General features: G+C 50.5%; 1 protein-coding gene across 9 annotated transcripts in view; it reads right to left on the bottom strand.

Annotated features, from left to right (window-relative positions):
* Positions 1-1,110: 1,110 nt before the first annotated feature.
* The window catches only part of LOC106590894 (tumor protein D52), a 42,880-nt gene continuing 23,063 nt past the window's right edge, over positions 1,111-20,927 (bottom strand). For 4 of the 9 annotated variants that reach the window (XM_045694938.1, XM_045694940.1, XM_045694939.1 and 1 more), the window contains exons 2-8: positions 15,727-15,851; positions 15,487-15,635; positions 15,113-15,214; positions 8,079-8,105; positions 7,404-7,445; positions 6,667-6,715; positions 1,111-6,442 (exon numbers count right to left, since the gene is read on the bottom strand). In XM_045694938.1, coding sequence (XP_045550894.1) covers positions 6,305-6,442; positions 6,667-6,715; positions 7,404-7,445; positions 8,079-8,105; positions 15,113-15,214; positions 15,487-15,635; positions 15,727-15,851 — 632 coding nt within the window. In that variant the 3' untranslated portion in view covers positions 1,111-6,304. Of the gene's footprint in view, positions 6,443-6,666; positions 6,716-7,403; positions 7,446-8,078; positions 8,106-15,108; positions 15,215-15,486; positions 15,636-15,726; positions 15,852-20,927 lie in introns of those variants that run through there. The other 5 variants (XM_045694941.1, XM_045694937.1, XM_045694935.1 and 2 more) reach the window with 4 other exon arrangements.

Below are 20,927 nucleotides of genomic sequence, written 5' to 3'. Positions count from 1 at the left end.
GTGTAAATATAAACTACACTTCAGAATGTTGTTACTGAGCTGTGTACATATAAACTACACTTCAGAATGTTGTTACTGAGCTGTGTACATATAAACAGCCATTTTAATGACGGTGACGGTCATGTCCATGAAGTGGTTCTCGTCCATTCAGCTGTTGTTGTCGTCCTCTGTGTAAGAACTCTCCAGGGTTGTGTTCATTAGATACCAAACGGACTGAAACAGAGAGGGGGGAAATACATGGGCTTGTTGAAAGAGAAATGGTCATTTTAGTTTTCCGTTGCAAAATGTTTTGTAACACTTTTTGTTGCATGTCCTAATGAACATGGCCCAGGCTGTGTAACTAAAAGCTACTGTTGATCATTCACACTGATAAACAAAGATACTTTTTGGGAGCTGTTTTACTACTACCTGACATCTGCATGTGCTTTTCTTGTGTGTGTGTGTGTGTGTGTGTGTGTGTGTGTGTGTGTGTAAGCGAGAAAGAAGAGTGAGAGAGGGTGTGTGTGTGATCTGTGGCCTGATGATATTAAATACATACAGAGAAACAAATTCGCTCTCTCCCTTAAAACACCATTCTAATCCCATCATTATAAAGGTCTTCTGAATAATTTAAATGTAACATATTCCCTTTTCAAAAACTGTTGGAACAGAACAGTCCTGCAGCTTGTTGATACACATTAGTCTCACTTCTATAGTTCTATAGCTCTAGATACAGCCACTAGTTCCTCCTTATTGACCATGAAGGTCAATACAACAGCAGATGGCTTGGAGCAAATCTGGGATGAAACTATTTGTGAGGTTTTTGTTCCACACTGCTATCTGGTGGTTTTGGGTGGTAATACACTATGTCGCTGTCATTGTACACTGAGTGGACAAAATATTAGGAACACCTTCCTAATATTGAGTTGCACCCCCTTTTGCCTTACAATGCTAGGATTGTGGGTTCAATTCTTATGGGGGACCAGTACAAGAACAACAAAATGCTAAAACATAGCAATCGCGCTGAATAAGAACGACTGCTAAATTACAGTAAATCATCATGGAAAGAGCAGGTGTTCCTAATATTTTGTACACTCTGCATATTCCAGGGCCAAACACACACAAGTGAGGTGTCATTTGTTATGTTTTATTTGGCAGCAGACATACAAATAAAGTAGATAAGCAATTTGTGCAGACAAAGCATCACCATCATCGTCAACCCACTAGAGTGAAGTGTGGCCGTTTTATTACTATAGCTAACCCAAAACAAGTGAAGTGCACAATTATTCAACTCACGCTCTGTAAAAAGCCACCATGAAGATACACGTTCATGACTCATCATATACACATTCATCTAAGTGACCCTCACTCAACCCATAATATTGACCGTGTTCTGCAAACATACACAATGCATTCAGAAGCACCTGAGCTTGAATGATAAAATATAGGCGTGAAAATGTATAGGTTGACTAGTAGAGCGCAGAAAGTAAATGGCATTGTGGGTCAATTTCCTCAACAACTAAAAAAGTGTTGAAGCCGCGAGGATCAACTTCCCCCTCTGTTGTGATCCCGTACCTACCATGCTGTAACAGCGTGAAGCCAACCCGTGCACATGCACAGATACAGCGTGACTGTGTGAGAGAGGTGTTGCATCTCACTCAGATTAATATCTGTGGTGCTGCTGCTGGAAATGTCATTTTGCTGAGTCAACCTTGTATCCAGCTCTACAGTCAACACATGTAATAAATTCAGTAAATATGGCACTTTACAAAACAAAAGCAGTTCAAACGTTCTCATAGATTAACAGTGTAAATGCTTTCCTAAATATAACCAGGCCAGACTGAAATGTTATCACAAATCCAATTAACCATTAAGACTCAAATCAAGGGCAGGCTGCTTTGTTAATGGTAATGTCCCACATTCCTCAAGGCAGCCATATTTAAGATTTGCCACATTTAGCAACACACTGAGTGGTGTCAAGTGCCCAGTGTAGACTCTGAAGTTTCAGAACAGAACTCCCACGAATCAAGTTGGTTCTAGAAGGTTCTAGAATCCCATGCAGGTTCAGTAACCCCAGACAAAGAGTGTAGCTCCAAAATGAAACAACAGCCGCTCCAAAAAATATTGAATGTACTGTATCATCTACAACTTCTGAACTATACTGGCAGGTGTTACCCTGCTCTATTCACTATTAGTCATGTTAGTCCTCAGTATCATAGGCATCTTTAAACTTCTACAGACATTACAAAAAAAAATGTATGTTTCAAAATGAACCAAGGAAAGGAGATATCTATTATTCATATATCTATAGTACTGTATATCTATGTGGCCATTGGCACACATGTCCTCCTGACAACGTCTGAGCTTCTTATCCACCTCCTGAAGCCTGTCCTGCCCTCCAAATATCCTTTATGAAACAGTGGCATTACTATTGTCTCTGACAGTGTGACACCAGAGTGGATCTAAGGATTCCTCGTGATCATGCTTTGGTACAGATAAAAGGTGAAGAAGAAAAAAAATGGATGAGAAATGAATTCTCCTCTCATGCCTCCTAAAAGGGAGAAACAACATTTACAACAAAAAAATCCCCAATGTGTGTTCTCTTTACAAGAGTTTAGTTGAACATTGCCCTGTCTTTGTGTGTCTCCTTCAGCATCTCTCACAACCTTCCTAATGAGAAAATAAGGGACGTCAGCATTCCAGTTACAGACCAGATCAGGGGGCTGTTGAAGGCCTATCTGGCAGTCTCTATCAGGGGGCTGTTGAAGGCCTATCTGGCAGTCTCTACCAGGGGGCTGTTGAAGTCCTATCTGGCAGTCTCTATCAGGGGGCTGTTGAAGGCCTATCTGGCAATCTCTACCAGGGGGCTGTTGAAGGCCTATCTGGCAGTCTCTACCAGGGGGCTGTTGAAGGCCTATCTGGCAGTCTCTATCAGGGGGCTGTTGAAGGCCTATCTGGCAGTCTCTATCAGGGGGCTGTTGAAGGCCTATCTGGCAGTCTCTCAGGGGGCTGTTGAAGTCCTATCTGGCAGTCTCTACCAGGGGGCTGTTGAAGGCCTATCTGGCAGTCTCTACCAGGGGTCTGTTGAAGGCCTATCTGGCAGTCTCTACCAGGGGGCTGTTGAAGTCCTATCTGGCAGTCTCTATCAGGGGTCTGTTGAAGGCCTATCTGGCAGTCTCTACCAGGGGGCTGTTGAAGGCCTATCTGGCAGTCTCTATCAGGGGGCTGTTGAAGGCCTATCTGGCAGTCTCTACCAGGGGGCTGTTGAAGGCCTATCTGGCAGTCTCTACCAGGGGGCTGTTGAAGGCCTATCTGGCAGTCTCTACCAGGGGGCTGTTGAAGTCCTATCTGGCAGTCTCTACCAGGGGGCTGTTGAAGTCCTATCTGGCAGTCTCTACCAGGGGGCTGTTGAAGGCCTATCTGGCAGTCTCTATCAGGGGTCTGTTGAAGGCCTATCTGGCAGTCTCTACCAGGGGGCTGTTGAAGGCCTATCTGGCAGTCTCTACCAGGGGGCTGTTGAAGGCCTATCTGGCAGTCTCTACCAGGGGGCTGTTGAAGGCCTATCTGGCAGTCTCTATCAGGGGGCTGTTGAAGGCCTATCTGGCAGGCTCTACCAAATACTTTTTTATCATACAGATCATCTGACAGAAACTATTTGTGGCCACAACGAGGTGGGAAACCCCCTTTCCTGAGAGATATATCTGTGAAAAAAGTTATGATTAAACACACAAGTGAACAGCATGTACTGTCGTACTGCCTTATTGTCCTACTGCCATACAACCCTACAGCTTTACTACTGCCTTACTGCTCTACTACTTTACTACTGCCCTAATATCCTACTGCTTTACTACTCTCCTACCCCCTTACTGACTTACCGTCCAACCGCCTTACTTTCCTGTCCTACTGCCCTATTGTCCCACAGCCTTACTGCCCTACTGCCAGACAGCCTGTCCTACTGCCCTATTGTCCCACAGCCTTACTGCCAGACAGCCTGTCCTACTGCCCTATTGTCCCACAGCCTTACTGCCCTACTGCCAGACAGCCTGTCCTACTGCCCTATTGTCCCACAGCCTTACTGCCCTACTGCCAGACAGCCTGTCCTACAGCCTATCCTACTACCTTACTGCCCTACAACCTGTCCTACTGCATGTCCTTCTACGCTATAGCCTGTCCTACTGCCCTACAACCTGGCCTACTGCCCTACAGCCTGTCCTACTGTCCTACAGCCTGTCCTACTGCCCTATTGTCCCACAGCCTTCGCCCTACTGCCAGACAGCCTGTCCTACAGCCTTCCTACTACCTTACTGTCCTACAACCTGTCCTACTGCATGTCCTTCTACGCTATAGCCTGTCCTACTGCCCTACAACCTGGCCTACTGCCCTACAGCCTGTCCTACTGCCCTACAGCCTGTCCTACAGCCTGTCCTACTGCCCTACAGTCTGGCCTACTGCCCTACAGCATGTCCTACAGTCTGTCCTACTACCCCACAGCCTGTCCTACTGCCCTACAGCCTGTCCTACAGTCTGTCCTACTGCCCTACAGCCTGTCCTACAGTCTGTCCTACTACCCCACAGCCTGTCCTACAGCCTGTCCTACTGCCCTACAGTCTGTCCTACTGCCCCACAGTCTGTCCTACTACCCCACAGCCTGTCCTACTACCCCACAGCCTGTCCTACTGCCCTACAGCCTGTCCTACTGCCCTACAGCCTGTCCTACTGCCCTACAGCCTGTCCTACTGCCCTACAGTCTGGCCTACTACCCTACAGCATGTCCTACTGTCCTACAGCCTGTCCTACTGCCCTACAGCCTGTCCTACTGCCCTACAGTCTGGACTACTGCCCTACAGCCTGTCTACTGCCCTACAGTCTGGCCTACTACCCTAGCAGTTGGGTTAAATGAGGACAAGAGATTTTATTAGCCATAATTCATTCTTAATGGTGGAACCAAGGCTTTTCTCACAAAAGTTTTCACTTCCTCAATAAATCCATGCCATGATGTGGCCAGTCGTCTTCCAGTAGGGAAGGACTTGCATCAGGCATGTATTTACACCAAATATTCACTAGTGTCCAAGGCTGTATGTATCATCACCAATGTGGTTTGTAATAAAAAAAAATTGGTTACAGATTTGTTTAAATCAGAAGCCATCCCCTCACATAATGTAAAAAATGTATTATCACACTTTATATGGATATACTTTGAGAGTATAATTTTTTTTTAAATATCATTCAACAGTAGAGAAGTACACAGCATCCAGTGACTATCCTGTTTCAGCATTCCAAGCAGAGAGAAAATAGCCAAGTCCCTCACAGAAACCAATGAGACAAGTGGTCCAATATTGACTTTGGCCCCACCATGCGTGAGGCAGTGAGTGATATAGATTGGACTGAACGGAGAGGTAAGGCCAGCTGACACCATAATAACTACACCATGCATCTACTGCTGTGACCACCATTTCACACAGATCTGAATGCATTGGCCCACCCTCTCGAATGGCAGAGTTGAGCACTATGAACTGCTTGGAGGTCAGATTTAGACCACCCCCCTATGATTAAGGTTTGAGAGGAGTGTGAGCAACACTGATCTGGGATTAACTCTGCTCAGCTGTGCTCTACACCACATTACTAGTGCTATTCAGACAGAGATGGACACGGTTTGAAGATATCGGTGAGAGTAACAAATGTCTTTAACCAAAGAAATGGTACGAGACGGAGACCATCACTTCATGTGTTAGAGGACCACGCGTTCTCTAGAAATCAAATCTTAAAGTAGTACAGTGATTCAGAATAAAATGGTACACTCCAAAATACACTCCAAAATACCTGTTCCAACTCAAAAGACATGCAAATATAAGGGCTCTGTGCTATTAATAAACAGAATAAATCCTCCCTCGCTATGTCACATTCTATCCTTTGTGTGACATATATTGTCTTCTACATGTGCAGGTTCCTAAACCACAGCCATTCTAATACAAAACACACAGTCATACAAACTTAAGTGTTACGATTTCACAACAATATTTTCAGCATTTTATTTGTATTCTTTGGTTGCTGGATCTGTTGCGTTGTGCTGTGGGGGTTTGTAGCGAGAGGAGGTGAAGAAGGGAGGAGGTGAGAGAGAGAGGGGAGACAGAAGGGAAGAGAGGAGGTGAGAGCGAGGGAGAGAGGGGAAACAGAAGGGAGGAAGTGAGAGAGAGAAGGGAGACAGAAGGGAAGAGGAGAGAGGAGGTGAGAGCGAGAGAGAGGGGGGAAACAGAAGGGTAAAGCGGGTATAGTTCCAGCAGATGTCAATCTGGCTGGGGGTCAGGGGTGAAAGGTCAGGCTGGTCTCACTGGGGATGTTCTTCCTGGATGGCGATGGGCGTGGCCTCTGGCTGTTTCTCCACGACAACAGACGGGTCAGAGGTTGCTGTAGAGGTCAACACGTCGCCAAAGTCACCCTGAGACACCGTTGGACTCATCTTGACCTGCAGGAGAAAGAGATACAGGTGTTGAATGAGTGAATTGATGAAGGAACCAACAAATGTATGAATGAATGTATAAATTAACAAATGGACTGAACGGATGAATTATTTACTTTTTAATTGTCTGTTTTGTTTCGATAAAGTTCTCCCCAAATATTGAAAGAGAAATATTTTATGGCTCCTCCAAATGTACTGAGAAATTCTTCGTCACTTCTCTCATCCATTACCTTTAAATTCTCTACTTTCTCCTCAAACGACTTGAAGGTGGGTGTGTTCCTGTGAAGACAGTGACACCTGACGTGAGTAGAGAGGTACGAGGAGGAGTGATATCGCCCAGAGACAGGAGTGCAGTGTCTGAAATGGTACCCTATTCCCTATGTAGTGCATTACTTTTGATCAGGGCCCATATTAGTGCACTACGTAGGGAATAGGGAGCCATTTTGGACACGGACTAACAGACACCGCGCTCTTACATGAACACCACACCTAGAGGACTCTGAGAAAGCAGAGATGGGAGGTCGAAGGTCAGGGACATGACACACAAAGGACACACATTTATCATCATTGTTTTCAAACGTTAACCCGACAGCCCATCCAGACTGGTTAGTTAACTACTGATGATTCCAGAGTGGCTACATTCCATCCTCTTCTATTCACAGATCATTTAGTCTATTGTCCAGAGGGTAAAACAGTACAAATACAAGGACAAGGAAATAACCATACATTTTTATGGCAGCAAAGCACCTCAATCCCTATAGACTAGAGGGGTGTTGGCAGTGGCACCTTGACCGAAAGATACAACTCAGCAGTTTCCATAAAACACCTTCACAGTTCTACCATCCTGAACTTCTGCCAGTTTTTCAAGTCCGCAATGCTACAAAACGTTGTTGTAAAAGGTGCCACTGGGGAGTAGAGGGTTCCAGCAAGCCGCGGTTTGGTTGTGTGTGTGTGTGTGTTCCCTTACCTCATTACAGGCATACTAGCAGAATGCTGTAGGGAGCGTATGCTATCCGACAGCATGAAAGAAGAGAGAGAGAGAGATTAGTGAAGAATGAGAGTGCACTGCTGTTAGTATGGAGAGGTACAGACACATCCATTCATCCTTTATTCCATTTGTTCGTTCGTTCGTTCGTTCATTCATTAATCCATCCATTCATTCATTCATCCATTCATTCATCCATTCATTCATCCATTCATTCATCCATTCATCCTTTATTCCATTCGTTCATTCGTTCATTCATTCATTCATTCAATCAATGTGTCTATTATCCCAGTGATCAATCTATTATTGATGATTGACTGTAAAGAGCATGTTGAGGTGACAGACATGACAACATGGATCAGTTACCATAGTCCTGTATGGAAATGTAGGCTTACATAGACAACCATTCAATCAAATGAAGCACTTGAATGAATCCTCACACAACCTCAAAATCACCCCAGCACAAGTTACCCCATGCGGGAGAGAGTGCGAGAGAGCGAGAGAGCGAGAGAGAGAGAGAATAGTCATAAACACTACAGAGAGTAGCCATGGATTAATACACTTCAGAAGACTGCCTGGAGAGTAATGATCTCAGCAGCATCCAAAATGACGTCGTATGAATTGACTGACTAACGGCACTACCGGGGACAGCCTTACCCAAAGGAACTGGAAATAGACTGCAATCTGTAAAGGCCAAGAATTGTATTAAAGACATGTAGAGACAATGAACAATGAAGATAAGATAGATTAGTACGTGTATTCTCCCTGCCTGACAATTCAGTCTCCACTCGATGCTTTATAGAAATCAGTAGCAAACTTCAGGGAGAAGCTTAGCTTACATTTATCAATCCATCTTGCTGCAAATTCACCATTATTTGGATACGGGCTCCATACAGTACATTCTGAAAGTATTCAGACCTCTTGACTTTTACCACATTTTGTTACGCTACAACCTTATTCTAAAATGGATTAAATTGTTTCCCCCCCTCCCACATCAATACCCCATAATAGAAAACTGAAATCTTACATTTACAGAAGTATTCAACCCCTTTACTCAGTACTTTGTTGAATCACCTTTGACAGCGATTACAGCCTCGAGTCTTGTTGGGTATGACTCTACAAGCTTGGCACACCTGTATTTGGGGAGTTTCTCCCATTCTTCTCTGCAGATCCTCTCAAGCTCTGTCAGGTTGGATGGGGAGCGTCGCTGCATAGCTATTTTCAGGTTTCTCCAGAGATGTTCGATCGGGTTCAAGTCCGGGCTCTGGCTGGGCCACTCAAGGACATTCAGACACTTGTCCCGAAGCCACTTCTGCGTTGTCTTGGCTGTGTTTTTAGGGTTGTTGTCCTGTTGGAAGGTGAACCTTCACCCCAGTTTTGAGGCCATGAGTGCTCTGGAGCAGGTTTTCATCAAGGAGCTCTCTGTACTTTGCTCCGTTCATCTTTCCCTTGACCCTGACTAGTCTCCCAGTCCCTGCCGCTGAAAAACATCCCCACAGCATGATGCTGCCACCACCATGCTTCACCATAGGAATGGTGCCAGGTTTCCTCTAGAAGTAACGCAATTCAGGCCAAAGAGTTCAATCATGGTTTCATCAGACCAGAGAATCTTGTTTCTCATGGTCTGAGAGTCCTTTAGTTGCCTTTTGGTAAACTCCAAGCGGGCTGTCATGTACCTTTTACTGAGGAGTGGCTTCCATCTGGCTACTCTACCATAAACGCCTGATTGGTGGAGTGCTGCAGAGATGGTTGTCCTTCTGGAAGGTTCTACCATCTGCACAGAGCAACTCTTGAGCTCTGTCAGAGTGACCATCAGTTTCTTGGTCACCTCCCTGACGAAGGCTCTTCTCCCCCGATTGCTCAGTTTTGCCAGGTGTCCAGCTCTAGGAAGAGTCTTGGTGGTTTCAAGCTTCTTCCATTTAAGAATGATGGAGGCCACTGTGTTCTTGGGGACCTTCAATGCTGCAGAAATGTTTTGGTACCCTTCCCCAGATCTGTGCCTCAACACAATCCTGTCTCAGAGCTCTACGGACAATTCCTTCGACCTCATGGCTTGGTTTTTGCTCTGACAGCCACTGTCAACTGTGGGACCTTTTATATAGACAGGTGTGTGCCTTTCCAAATCATGTCCAATCAATTAAATTTACCACAGGTGGACTCCAATCAAGTTGTAGAAACATCAAGGATGATCAATGGAAACAGGATGCACCGGAGCTCAATTTCATGTCTCATAGCAAAGGGTTTGAATACTTTTCTTTTCAAACATTTATAAAGATTGGTATTTGATCCATTTTAGAATAAGGCTGAAACCTATCAAAATGTGTAAAAATTGAAGGGGTCTGAATACTTTCCGAATGCTCTGTAAATCAGCAGTAGTAGCTAGTATTATTGGTTCAGGATGTTAGTAGTAGACATATCACATTTTATTCCAATGTGTCTCATTGGTGCTAATGACCAAGGGATGGGCCAGGCTGGGGTAGAGGTGGCTGGGGTAGAGGGTAGAGGTGGCTGGGGTAGAGGTGGCTGGGGTAGAGGGTAGAGGTGGCTGGGGTAGAGGGTAAAGGTGGCTGGGGTAGAGGGTAGAGGTGGCTGGGGTAGAGGTGGCTGGGGTAGAGGTGGCTGGGGTAGAGGTGGCTGGGGTAGAGGGTAGAGATGGCTGGGGTAGAGGGTAGAGGTGGCTGGGGTAGAGGTGGCTGGGGTAGAGGTGGCTGGGGTAGAGGGTAGAGGTGGCTGGGGTAGAGGGTAGAGGTGGCTGGGGTAGAGGGTAGAGGTGGCTGGGGTAGAGGGTAGAGGTGGCTGGGGTAGAGGGTAGAGGTGGCTGGGGTAGAGGGTAGAGGTGGCTGGGGAAGAGGGTAAAGGTGGCTGGGGTAGAGGTGGCTGGGGTCGAGGGTAAAGGTGACTGGGGTAGAGGGTAGAGGTGACTGGGGTAGAGGGTAGAGGTGACTGGGGTAGAGGTGACTGGGGTCGAGGGTAAAGGTGACTGGGGTCGAGGGTAGAGGTGGCTGGGGTAGAGGGTAAAGGTGGCTGGGGTAGAGGTGGCTGGGGTAAAGGGTAAAGGTGACTGGGGTAGAGGTGACTGGGGTCGAGGGTAAAGGTGACTGGGGTCGAGGGTAGAGGTGGCTGGGGTCGAGGGTAGAGGTGGCTGGGGTAGAGGGTAGAGGTGGCTGGGGTAGAGGGTAAAGGTGGCTGGGGTAGAGGTGGCTGGGGTAGAGGTGGCTGGGGTAGAGGTGGCTGGGGTAGAGGTGGCTGGGGTAAAGGTGGCTGGGGTAGAGGTGGCTGGGGTAGAGGTGGCTGGGGTAGAGGTGGCTGGGGTAGAGATGGCTGGGGTAAAGGGTAAAGGTGACTGGGGTAGAGGTGACTGGGGTCGAGGGTAAAGGTGACTGGGGTCGAGGGTAGAGGTGGCTGGGGTAAAGGGTAAAGGTGACTGGGGTAGAGGTGACTGGGGTCGAGGGTAAAGGTGACTGGGGTCGAGGGTAGAGGTGGCTGGGGTCGAGGGTAGAGGTGGCTGGGGTAGAGGTGGCTGGGGTAGAGGGTAGAGGTGGCTGGGGTAGAGGTGGCTGGGGTAGAGGTGGCTGGGGTAGAGGTGGCTGGGGTAGAGGGTAAAGGTGGCTGGGGTAGAGGTGGCTGGGGTAGAGGGTAAAGGTGACTGGGGTAAAGGTGGCTGGGGTAGAGGGTAGAGGTGGCTGGGGTAGAGGGTAAAGGTGGCTGGGGTAGAGGTGGCTGGGGTAGAGGTGGCTGGGGTAGAGGGTAAAGGTGGCTGGGGTAGAGATGACTGGGGTCGAGGGTAAAGGTGACTGGGGTAGAGGTGACTGGGGTCGAGGGTAAAGGTGACTGGGGTCGAGGGTAGAGGTGGCTGGGGTAGAGGGTAGAGGTGGCTGGGGTAGAGGTGGCTGGGGTAGAGGTGGCTGGGGTAGAGGGTAAAGGTGGCTGGGGTAGAGGTGGCTGGGGTAGAGGTGGCTGGGGTAGAGGTGGCTGGGGTAGAGGTGGCTGGGGTAGAGGGTAGAGGTGACTGGGGTCGAGGGTAAAGGTGACTGGGGTCGAGGGTAGAGGTGGCTGGGGTCGAGGTGGCTGGGGTCGAGGGTAGAGGTGGCTGGGGTCGAGGGTAGAGGTGGCTGGGGTAGAGGGTAGAGGTGGCTGGGGTAGAGGGTAAAGGTGACTGGGGTAGAGGGTAAAGGTGACTGGGGTAGAGGGTAAAGGTGGCTGGGGTAGAGGGTAGAGGTGGCTGGGGTAGAGGGTAGAGGTGGCTGGGGTAGAGGGTAGAGGTGGCTGGGGTAGAGGGTAGAGGTGGCTGGGGTAGAGGGTAGAGGTGGCTGGGGTAGAGGGTTGAGGTGGCTGGGGTAGAGGTGTCTGGGTAGAGGGTAGAGGTGACTGGGATAGAGATGACTGGGGTAGAGGTGACTGGGGTAGAGGTGACTGGGGTAGAGGTGACTGGGGTAGAGGGTAAAGGTGGCTGGGGTAGAGGTGGCTGGGGTAAAGGTGACTGGGGTCGAGGGTAGAGGTGGCTGGGGTCGAGGGTAGAGGTGGCTGGGGTCGAGGGTAGAGGTGGCTGGGGTCGAGGGTAAAGGTGACTGGGGTCGAGGGTAAAGGTGGCTGGGGTCGAGGTGGCTGGGGTCGAGGTGGCTGGGGTCGAGGGTAAAGGTGGCTGGGGTAGAGATGACTGGGGTCGAGGGTAAAGGTGACTGGGGTCGAAGGTAAAGGTGGCTGGGGTAGAGGTGGCTGGGGTCGAGGGTAAAGGTGACTGGGGTCGAGGGTAAAGGTGACTGGGGTCGAGGGTAAAGGTGGCTGGGGTAGAGGGTAGAGGTGGCTGGGGTAGAGGGTAAAGGTGGCTGGGGTAGAGGTGACTGGGGTCGAGGGTAAAGGTGACTGGGGTCGAAGGTAAAGGTGGCTGGGGTAGAGGTGACTGGGGTCGAGGGTAAAGGTGACTGGGGTAGAGGTGACTGGGGTCGAGGGTAAAGGTGACTGGGGTCGAGGGTAAAGGTGGCTGGGGTCGAGGGTAAAGGTGGCTGGGGTAGAGGGTAGAGGTGGCTGGGGTAGAGGGTAAAGGTGACTGGGGTAGAGGTGACTGGGGTCGAGGGTAGAGGTGACTGGGGTCGAGGGTAGAGGTGACTGGGGTCGAGGGTAGAGGTGACTGGGGTCGAGGGTAAAGGTGACTGGGGTCGAGGGTAGAGGTGACTGGGGTCGAGGGTAGAGGTGACTGGGGTCGAGGGTAGAGGTGACTGGGGTAGAGGGTAGAGGTGACTGGGGTCGAGGGTAGAGGTGACTGGGGTCGAGGGTAGAGGTGACTGGGGTAGAGAGTAGAGGTGGCTGGGGTAGAGGGTAGAGGTGGCTGGGGTAGAGGGTAAAGGTGGCTGGGGTAGAGGTGACTGGGGTCGAGGGTAGAGGTGACTGGGGTCGAGGGTAGAGGTGACTGGGGTCGAGGGTAAAGGTGACTGGGGTAGAGGGTAGAGGTGGCTGGGGTAGAGGGTAGAGGTGGCTGGGGTAGAGGGTAGAGGTGGCTGGGGTAGAGGGTAGAGGTGGCTGGGGCAGAGGGTAAAGGTGGCTGGGGTAGAGGTGGCTGGGGTAGAGGGTAAAGGTGGCTGGGGTAGAGGGTAGAGGTGGCTGGGGTAGAGGGTAGAGGTGGCTGGGGTAGAGGGTAGAGGTGGCTGGGGTAGAGGTGGCTGGGGTAGAGGTGGCTGGGGTAGAGGTGGCTGGGGTAGAGGTGACTGGGGTAGAGGGTAAAGGTGACTGGGATAGAGATGACTGGGGTAAAGGTGGCTGGGGTAGAGGTGGCTGGGGTAGAGGTGGCTGGGGTAGAGGTGGCTGGGGTAGAGGTGGCTGGGGTAAAGGTGGCTGGGGTAGAGGTGGCTGGGGTAGAGGTGACTGGGGTAGAGGTGGCTGGGGTAGAGGTGGCTGGGGTAAAGGTGGCTGGGGTAGAGGGTAGAGGTGGCTGGGGTAGAGGGTAGAGGTGGCTGGGGTAGAGGGTAGAGGTGGCTGGGGTAGAGGGTAAAGGTGGCTGGGGTAGAGGTGGCTGGGGTAGAGGTGGCTGGGGTAGAGGTGGCTGGGGTAGAGGTGGCTGGGGTAGAGGTGGCTGGGGTAGAGGGTAAAGGTGACTGGGGTAGAGATGACTGGGGTCGAGGGTAAAGGTGACTGGGGTCGAGGTGACTGGGGTCGAGGGTAAAGGTGACTGGGGTCGAGGGTAGAGGTGGCTGGGGTAGAGGGTAGAGGTGGCTGGGGTAGAGGGTAAAGGTGGCTGGGGTAGAGGTGGCTGGGGTAGAGGTGGCTGGGGTAGAGGGTAAAGGTGGCTGGGGTAGAGGTGGCTGGGGTAGAGGTGGCTGGGGTAGAGGGTAGAGGTGACTGGGGTCGAGGGTAAAGGTGGCTGGGGTAGAGGGTAGAGGTGGCTGGGGTAGAGGGTAGAGGTGGCTGGGGTAGAGGGTAGAGGTGGCTGGGGTAGAGGGTAAAGGTGGCTGGGGTAGAGGGTAGAGGTGGCTGGGGTAGAGGTGGCTGGGGTAGAGGTGGCTGGGGTAGAGGTGGCTGGGGTGAGAGGGTAAAGGTGGCTGGGGTAGAGGGTGGCTGGGGTCGAGGGTAAAGGTGGCTGGGGTAGAGGGTAGAGGTGGCTGGGGTAGAGGGTAGAGGTGGCTGGGGTAGAGGGTAGAGGTGGCTGGGGTAGAGGGTAGAGGTGGCTGGGGTAGAGGGTAGAGGTGGCTGGGGTCGAGGGTAAAGGTGGCTGGGGTAGAGGGTAGAGGTGGCTGGGGTAGAGGGTAGAGGTGGCTGGGGTAGAGGGTAGAGGTGGCTGGGGTAGAGGGGTAGAGGTGGCTGGGGTAGAGGGGTAGAGGTGGCTGGGGTAGAGGGTAGAGGTGGCTGGGGTAGAGGGTTGAGGTGGCTGGGGTAGAGGTGGCTGGGGTAGAGGTGGCTGGGGTAGAGGTGGCTGGGGTAGAGGTGGCTGGGGTAGAGGTGGCTGGGTAGAGGGTAGAGGTGGCTGGGGTAGAGGTGGCTGGGTCGAGGGTAGAGGTGGCTGGGGTAGAGATGACTGGGGTAGAGGGTAAAGGTGACTGGGGTAGAGGGTAAAGGTGACTGGGGTAGAGTTGACTGGGGTCGAGGGTAAAGGTGGTTGGGGTAGAGATGACTGGGGTCGAGGGTAAAGGTGACTGGGGTCGAGGGTAAAGGTGGCTGGGGTCAGAGGTGACTGGGGTCGAGGGTAAAGGTGGCTGGGGTAGAGGTGGCTGGGGTCGAGGGTAAAGGTGACTGGGGTCGAGGGTAAAGGTGACTGGGGTCGAGGGTAGAGGTGACTGGGGTCGAGGGTAGAGGTGACTGGGGTCGAGGGTAGAGGTGACTGGGGTCGAGGGTAGAGGTGACTGGGGTCGAGGGTAGAGGTGACTGGGGTCGAGGGTAGAGGTGACTGGGGTCGAGGGTAGAGGTGACTGGGGTCGAGGGTAGAGGTGACTGGGGTCGAGGGTAGAGGTGACTGGGGTCGAGGGTAGAGGTGACTGGGGTAGAGGGTAAAGGTGGCTGTGGTAGGGTGGAGGGCTTCTCTGTGGTATAAAAGAGCCTGTCTTTGGGTGCATCTGAAATGGAACCCTATTCACTATATAGTACACTACTGTTGACCAGGCCCCTATATAGTGCACTATTTTTTTACCATAACCCCATTGGGTACTAGTCAAAAGTAGTGCACTATAAAAGGAATAGGGTGCCATGTAATGTGTGTGCCTCACCTGACGTCCTCAAACTTCCTGCTGATGGCTGAGCCCATTATGTTCAAGGCAGCTGTGGTCTTCTGACTGGCCACGGACAGGCCCTCTGACGTCTTCTTATAGCTGTATGAGTGAGAGCAGAAGAGAGAGAGAAAGGGGGTTGGGGGAGGGAGAGAGAGAGAGGGGAGAGCGAGAGGGGAGAGCGAGAGGGGAGAGCGAGAGCGAGAGAGAGAGCGAGAGAGAGAGCGAGAGAGCGACAGAGAGCGACAGAGAGAGAGCGAGAAAAGAAAGTGTATGTACACATTAATTCCCTCTGACTAGTCAGCATGTAAGAACCGATTCTGCAGAACAGTGTGTGTGTGTGTGTGTGTGTGTGTGTTTGTACAGCCACGTACGCTGTAGAGGTGGTGACCTCTTGCCAGCTCTTGCTGAGGTTCTGTTTGAGCTCGTTGAGAGGAGTGATGCCCAGCTTCCTCTTGATGTCTGCCAACTGGTTCTCCTTAGTTGCCAGCACCTGAGACAGAGTCAAGATCTCATCCTCCACCTTCGAGAGATATGGAGAAAGACAGGGAGACCTGATGAGACGTGGTGGGAGAAAAGACTAAAGAAACTCTTTAGGTCTAAGGAAAGGTTACCCTGAGCAGCTCCCCTCGTAGCTCCTCCTGCTCCTCCTCTGTCAGGGTGGGAATGGAAGGGGACACGGTCACTGACGTCATTGCATCCTCCCCTAACTCTGGGATAGAGTCTGGTCTCACAGCACCTGGAGGGAGAGAGGGAGGGGGAGAGAGAATAGGAGAGAAAAGGAGGGGGAGGGGAGAGAGAAAGAGAGGAGAGAAAGAGAGGGAGGGGAGAGAGAGGAGAGAAAGAGAGGGAGGGGAGAGAGAAAGAGGGAGGGGAGAGAGCGAGAGCGCAGAGAGAGCGAGAAAGAGGGGGGAGAGAGAGAGAGAAGAGGGAGGGGGTAGAGAGAGAGAAGAGGGAGGGGGTAGAGAGAGAGCGGGAGGGGGTAGAGAGAGAGAGGGAGGGAGAGAGAGGAGAGAAAGAGAGGGAGGGGAGAGAGAAAGAGGGAGGGGAGAGAGCGAGAGCGCAGAGAGAGCGAGAAAGAGGGGGGAGAGAGAGAGAAGAGGGAGGGGGTAGAGAGAGAAGAGGGAGGGGGTAGAGAGAGAGCGGGAGGGGGAGAGAGAGAGGGAGGGGGTAGAGAGAGAGAGAGAGAGGGGGTAGAGAGAGAGAGAGGGGGGGTAGAGAGAGAGAGAGGGGGGTAGAGAGAGAGAGAGGGAGGGGGTAGAGAGAGAGAGGGAGGGGGTAGAGAGAGAGAGAGGGAGGGGGTAGAGAGAGAGAGAGGGGGGGTAGAGAGAGAGAGAGGGGGGGTAGAGAGAGAGAAGAGGGGGTAGAGAGAGAGAGAGAGAGGGGGGTAGAGAGAGAGAGGGGGTAGAGAGAGAGAGAGGGGGGTAGAGAGAGAGAGAGGGGGTAGAGAGAGAGAGTAGAGAGAGAGGGGGTAGAGAGAGAGAGAGGGGGTAGAGAGAGAGAGGGGGGTAGAGAGAGAGAGAGAGGGGGTAGAGAGAGAGAGGGGGGTAGAGAGAGAGAGAGAGAGGGGAGAGAGAGAGGGGGTAGAGAGAGAGAGAGAGGGGGTAGAGAGAGAGAGAGAGAGGGGGTAGAGAGAGAGAGGGAGGGGGTAGAGAGAGAGAGGGAGGGGGTAGAGAGAGAGAGAGGGAGGGGGTAGAGAGAGAGAGAGGGGGGGTAGAGAGAGAGAGAGGGGGGGTAGAGAGAGAGAGAGGGGGGATAGAGAGAGAGAGAGGGGGGGTAGAGAGAGAGAGAGAGGGGGTAGAGAGAGAGAGGGGGTAGAGAGAGAGAGGGCAGAGAGATAGAGAGAGAGAAATAAAGAGTTAAGAGAGACATCCTCACACTCAAAGGGTTTCCTGTCCTCACAGGCATAGTAGGACCATGGCAACATTAGCTGTCAACCTGAGTAGTATCTCTCCTTCTGAAGAGGAGGAAGATGATGAAGACATAAAGAAAAGATAGTCCACAGGGGGTGGATGATGGGAGTTGGAGGACCAGCTAGATTAAGACATAGCCTCTGAAGATGGACACTAGCCCAGGGGGACACACACATATACCCAAATCTACTTGGATGTCTGACACTGAGCTTTGAGCAGCCAGTCAGGGCTGTACGCTGTAGGAAAGACAGCACATGAATAACCTTTCTGGACGGAGACATTCTGAGAAAGCAGGAGAGAGAAACAGAGGAAGTTCAGAACAGAGCTGTCAATCAACAAGACACACTGCCAAGTGGAATAACAACTCAAATAACTATGTAATTACTAGGTAACTAATATACTACTGTCAATATCACATTCTGCTGATTTTTTTATTTAACCTTTATTTAACCTTTATTTAACTAGTTAAGTCAGTTAAGAACAAATTCTTATTTACAATGACGACCTACCCCAGCCAAACCCTGCCCTAACCCAGACGATGCTGGGACAATTGTGCTCCGCCTTATGGGACTCCCGATCACGGCCGGTTGTGAGACAACCCGGGATCGAACCAGGGTCTGTAGCGATGCCTTAGACCGCTGCGCCAATCGGGAGCCACTGTCCCTAACTTCCTCTGATTGGCGAAATCTCGTGTTGGCCTGTGCAGTGTGAATCATGGAAATGATAGACTACATGACCAAAAATATGTGGACACCTGCTCGTCGAAATAATTTTAAATTTTTTAAAATTATTATTATTATTATTATTATTATTTATTTTATTTAACTAGGCAAGTCAGTTAAGAACAAATTGTTATTTACAATGACAGCCTAGGAACAGTGGGTTAACTGCCTTGTTCAGGGGCAGAAGGACAGATTTTTACCTTGTCAGCTTGGGGATTCGATCCAGCAACCTTTCGGTTACTAGCCCAACGCTCTAACCACTATGCTACCTGCCGCATTAATATGGAGTTGGTCCCCCCCTTTGCTGCTATAAAAGCCTCCACTCTTCTGGGAAGGCTTTCAACTAGATGTTGGAACATTGCTGCAGGGACTTGCTTCCATTCAGCCACAAGAGCATTAGTGAGGTCGGGAACTAATGTTGGGTGATTAGGCCTGGCTCGCAGTCGGCGTTCTAATTCATCCCAAAGGTGTTCGATGGGGTTGAGGTCAGGGCTCTGTGCAGGCCAGTCAAGTTCTTCCACACCGATCACTGACAAACCATTTCTGTATGTACCTTGCTTTGTGCACGGGGACATTGTCATGCTGAAACAGGAAAGGGCCTTCCCCGAACTGTTGCCACAAAGTTGGAAGCACAAAATCGTCTAGAATGTCATTGTATGCTGTAGTGTTAAGATTTCCCTTCACTGGAACTAAGCCCGAACCGTGGAAAAAAACTGCCCCATACCATTATTCCTCCTCCACAAAACTTTTGTTGGCACTATGCATTCATGCAGATAGATGTCTCCTGGCATCTGCCAAGCCCAGATTTGTCCTTCGGACTACCAGATGGTGAAGCGTGATTCATCACTCCAGAGAATGCGTTTCCACTGCTCCAGAGTCCAATGGCGGCGAGCTTTACACCAGTCCAGCCAACGCTTGGCATTGCGCTTGGTGATCTTAGGCTTGTGTGTGGCTGCTCGGCCATGGAAACCCATTTCATGAACCTCAGCAACAGCTGATGTTGCTTCCAGAGGCAGTCTGGAACTCGGTAGTGAGTGTTGCAGAAGACGGATGATTCAGCTTCAGCACTCAGCGGTCCCGTTCTGTGAGCTTGTGTGGCCTACCACTTCTCGGCTGAGCCATTGATGCTCCTAGATGTTTCCACTTCACAATAACAGCGCTTACAGTTGACCGAGGCAACTCTAGCAGGGTAGAAATTTGACAAACTGACTTGTTGGAAAGGTGTCCTTCTATGACAGTGCCACGTTGAAAGTCACTGAGCTCTTCAGTAAGGCCATTCTACTGCCAATGTTTGTCTAGGGAGATTGCATGGTTGTGAGCTCGAATTTATACAACTGTCAGCAACGGGTTTGGCTGAAATAGCAGAATCCAGTAATTTGAAGGGGTGTCCACATACTTTTGTATATATAGTGTATTAGGACCTCTGATCCTATAGTTGATTAGGATTAACTGTTGTTATGGTTACAGAGGTTCCCAATAATTGATTAGGGTTAGACAACTTTTGTTATGGTTACAGTAGTTTCCTATAATTGATTATATTGATATATATATATATAGCTCAAAAAAATAAAGGGAACACTTAAACAACACAATGTAACTCCAAGTCAATCACACTTCTGTGAAATCAAACTGTCCACTTAGGAAGCAACACTGATTGACAATAAATTTCACATGCTGTTTTGCAAATGGAATAGACAACAGGTGGAAATTATAGGCAATAAGCAAGACACCCCCAATAAAGGAGTGGTTCTGCAGGTGGGGACCACAGACCACTTCTCAGTTCCAATGCTTCCTGGCTGATGTTTTGGTCACTTTTGAATGCTGGCGGTGCTTTCACTCTAGTGGTAGCATGAGACTGAGTCTACAACCCACACAAGTGGCTCAGGTAGTGCAGCTCATCCAGGATGGCACATCAATGCGAGCTGTGGCAAGAAGCTTTGCTGTGTCTGTCAGCGTAGTGTCCAGAGCATGGAGGCGCTACCAGGAGACAGGCCAGTACATCAGGAGACGTGGAGGAGGCCGTAGGAGGGCAACAACCCAGCAGCCGGACCGCTACCTCCGCCTTTGTGCAAGGAGGAGCAGGAGGAGCACTGCCAGAGCCCTGCAAAATGACCTCCAGCAGGCCACAAATGTGTCTGCTCAAACGGTCAGAAACAGACTCCATGAGGGTGGTATGAGGGCCCGACGTCCACAGGTGGGGGTTGTGCTTACAGCCCAACACCGTGCAGGACGTTTGGCATTTGCCAGAGAACACCAAGATTGGCAAATTCGCCACTGGCGCCCTGTGCTCTTTACAGATGAAAGCAGGTTCACACTGAGCACATGTGACAGACGTGACAGAGTCTGGAGACGCTGTGGAGAACGTTCTGCTGCCTGCAACATCCTCCAGCATGACCGGTTTGGCGGTGGGTCAGTCATGGTGTGGGGTGGCATTTCTTTGGGGGGCCGCACAGCCCTCCATGTGCTCGCCAGAGGTAGCCTGACTGCCATTAGGTACCGAGATGAGATCCTCAGACCCCTTGTGAGACCATATGCTGGTGCGGTTGGCCCTGGGTTCCTCCTAATGCAAGACAATGCTAGACCTCATGTGGCTGGAGTGTGTCAGCAGTTCCTGCAAGAGGAAGGCATTGATGCTATGGACTGGCCCGCCCGTTCCCCAGACCTGAATCCAATTGAGCACATCTGGGACATCATGTCTCGCTCCATCCACCAACGCCACGTTGCACCACAGACTGTCCAGGAGTTGGCGGATGTTTTAGTCCAGGTCTGGGACGAGATTCCTCAGGAGACCATCCGCCACCTCATCAGAAGCATGCCCAGGCGTTGTAGGGAGGTCATACAGGCACGTGGAGGCCACATACACTACTGAGCCTCATTTTGACTTGTTTTAAGGACATTACATCAAAGTTGGATCAGCCTGTAGTGTGGGTTTCCACTTTAATTTTGAGTGTGACTCCAAATCCAGACCTCCATGGGTTGATAAATTGGATTTCCATTGATTATTTTTGTGTGATTTTGTTGTCAGCACATTCAACTATGTAAAGAAAAAAGTATTTAATAAGATTATTTCTTTCATTCAGATCTAGGATGTGTTGTTTAAGTGTTCCCTTTATTTTTTTGAGCAGTATGTATATATATATATATAAACAAACTGTTGCTATGGTTACATAAGTTCACATA

The sequence above is a fragment of the Salmo salar genome, chromosome ssa14 (genome assembly GCF_905237065.1).
Source record: "Salmo salar chromosome ssa14, Ssal_v3.1, whole genome shotgun sequence".
NCBI classification, from domain to species: domain Eukaryota; kingdom Metazoa; phylum Chordata; class Actinopteri; order Salmoniformes; family Salmonidae; genus Salmo; species Salmo salar.
The sequence above is the reverse complement of the archived record's forward strand: the minus strand, read 5'-3'. Positions and strand labels throughout refer to the sequence as shown.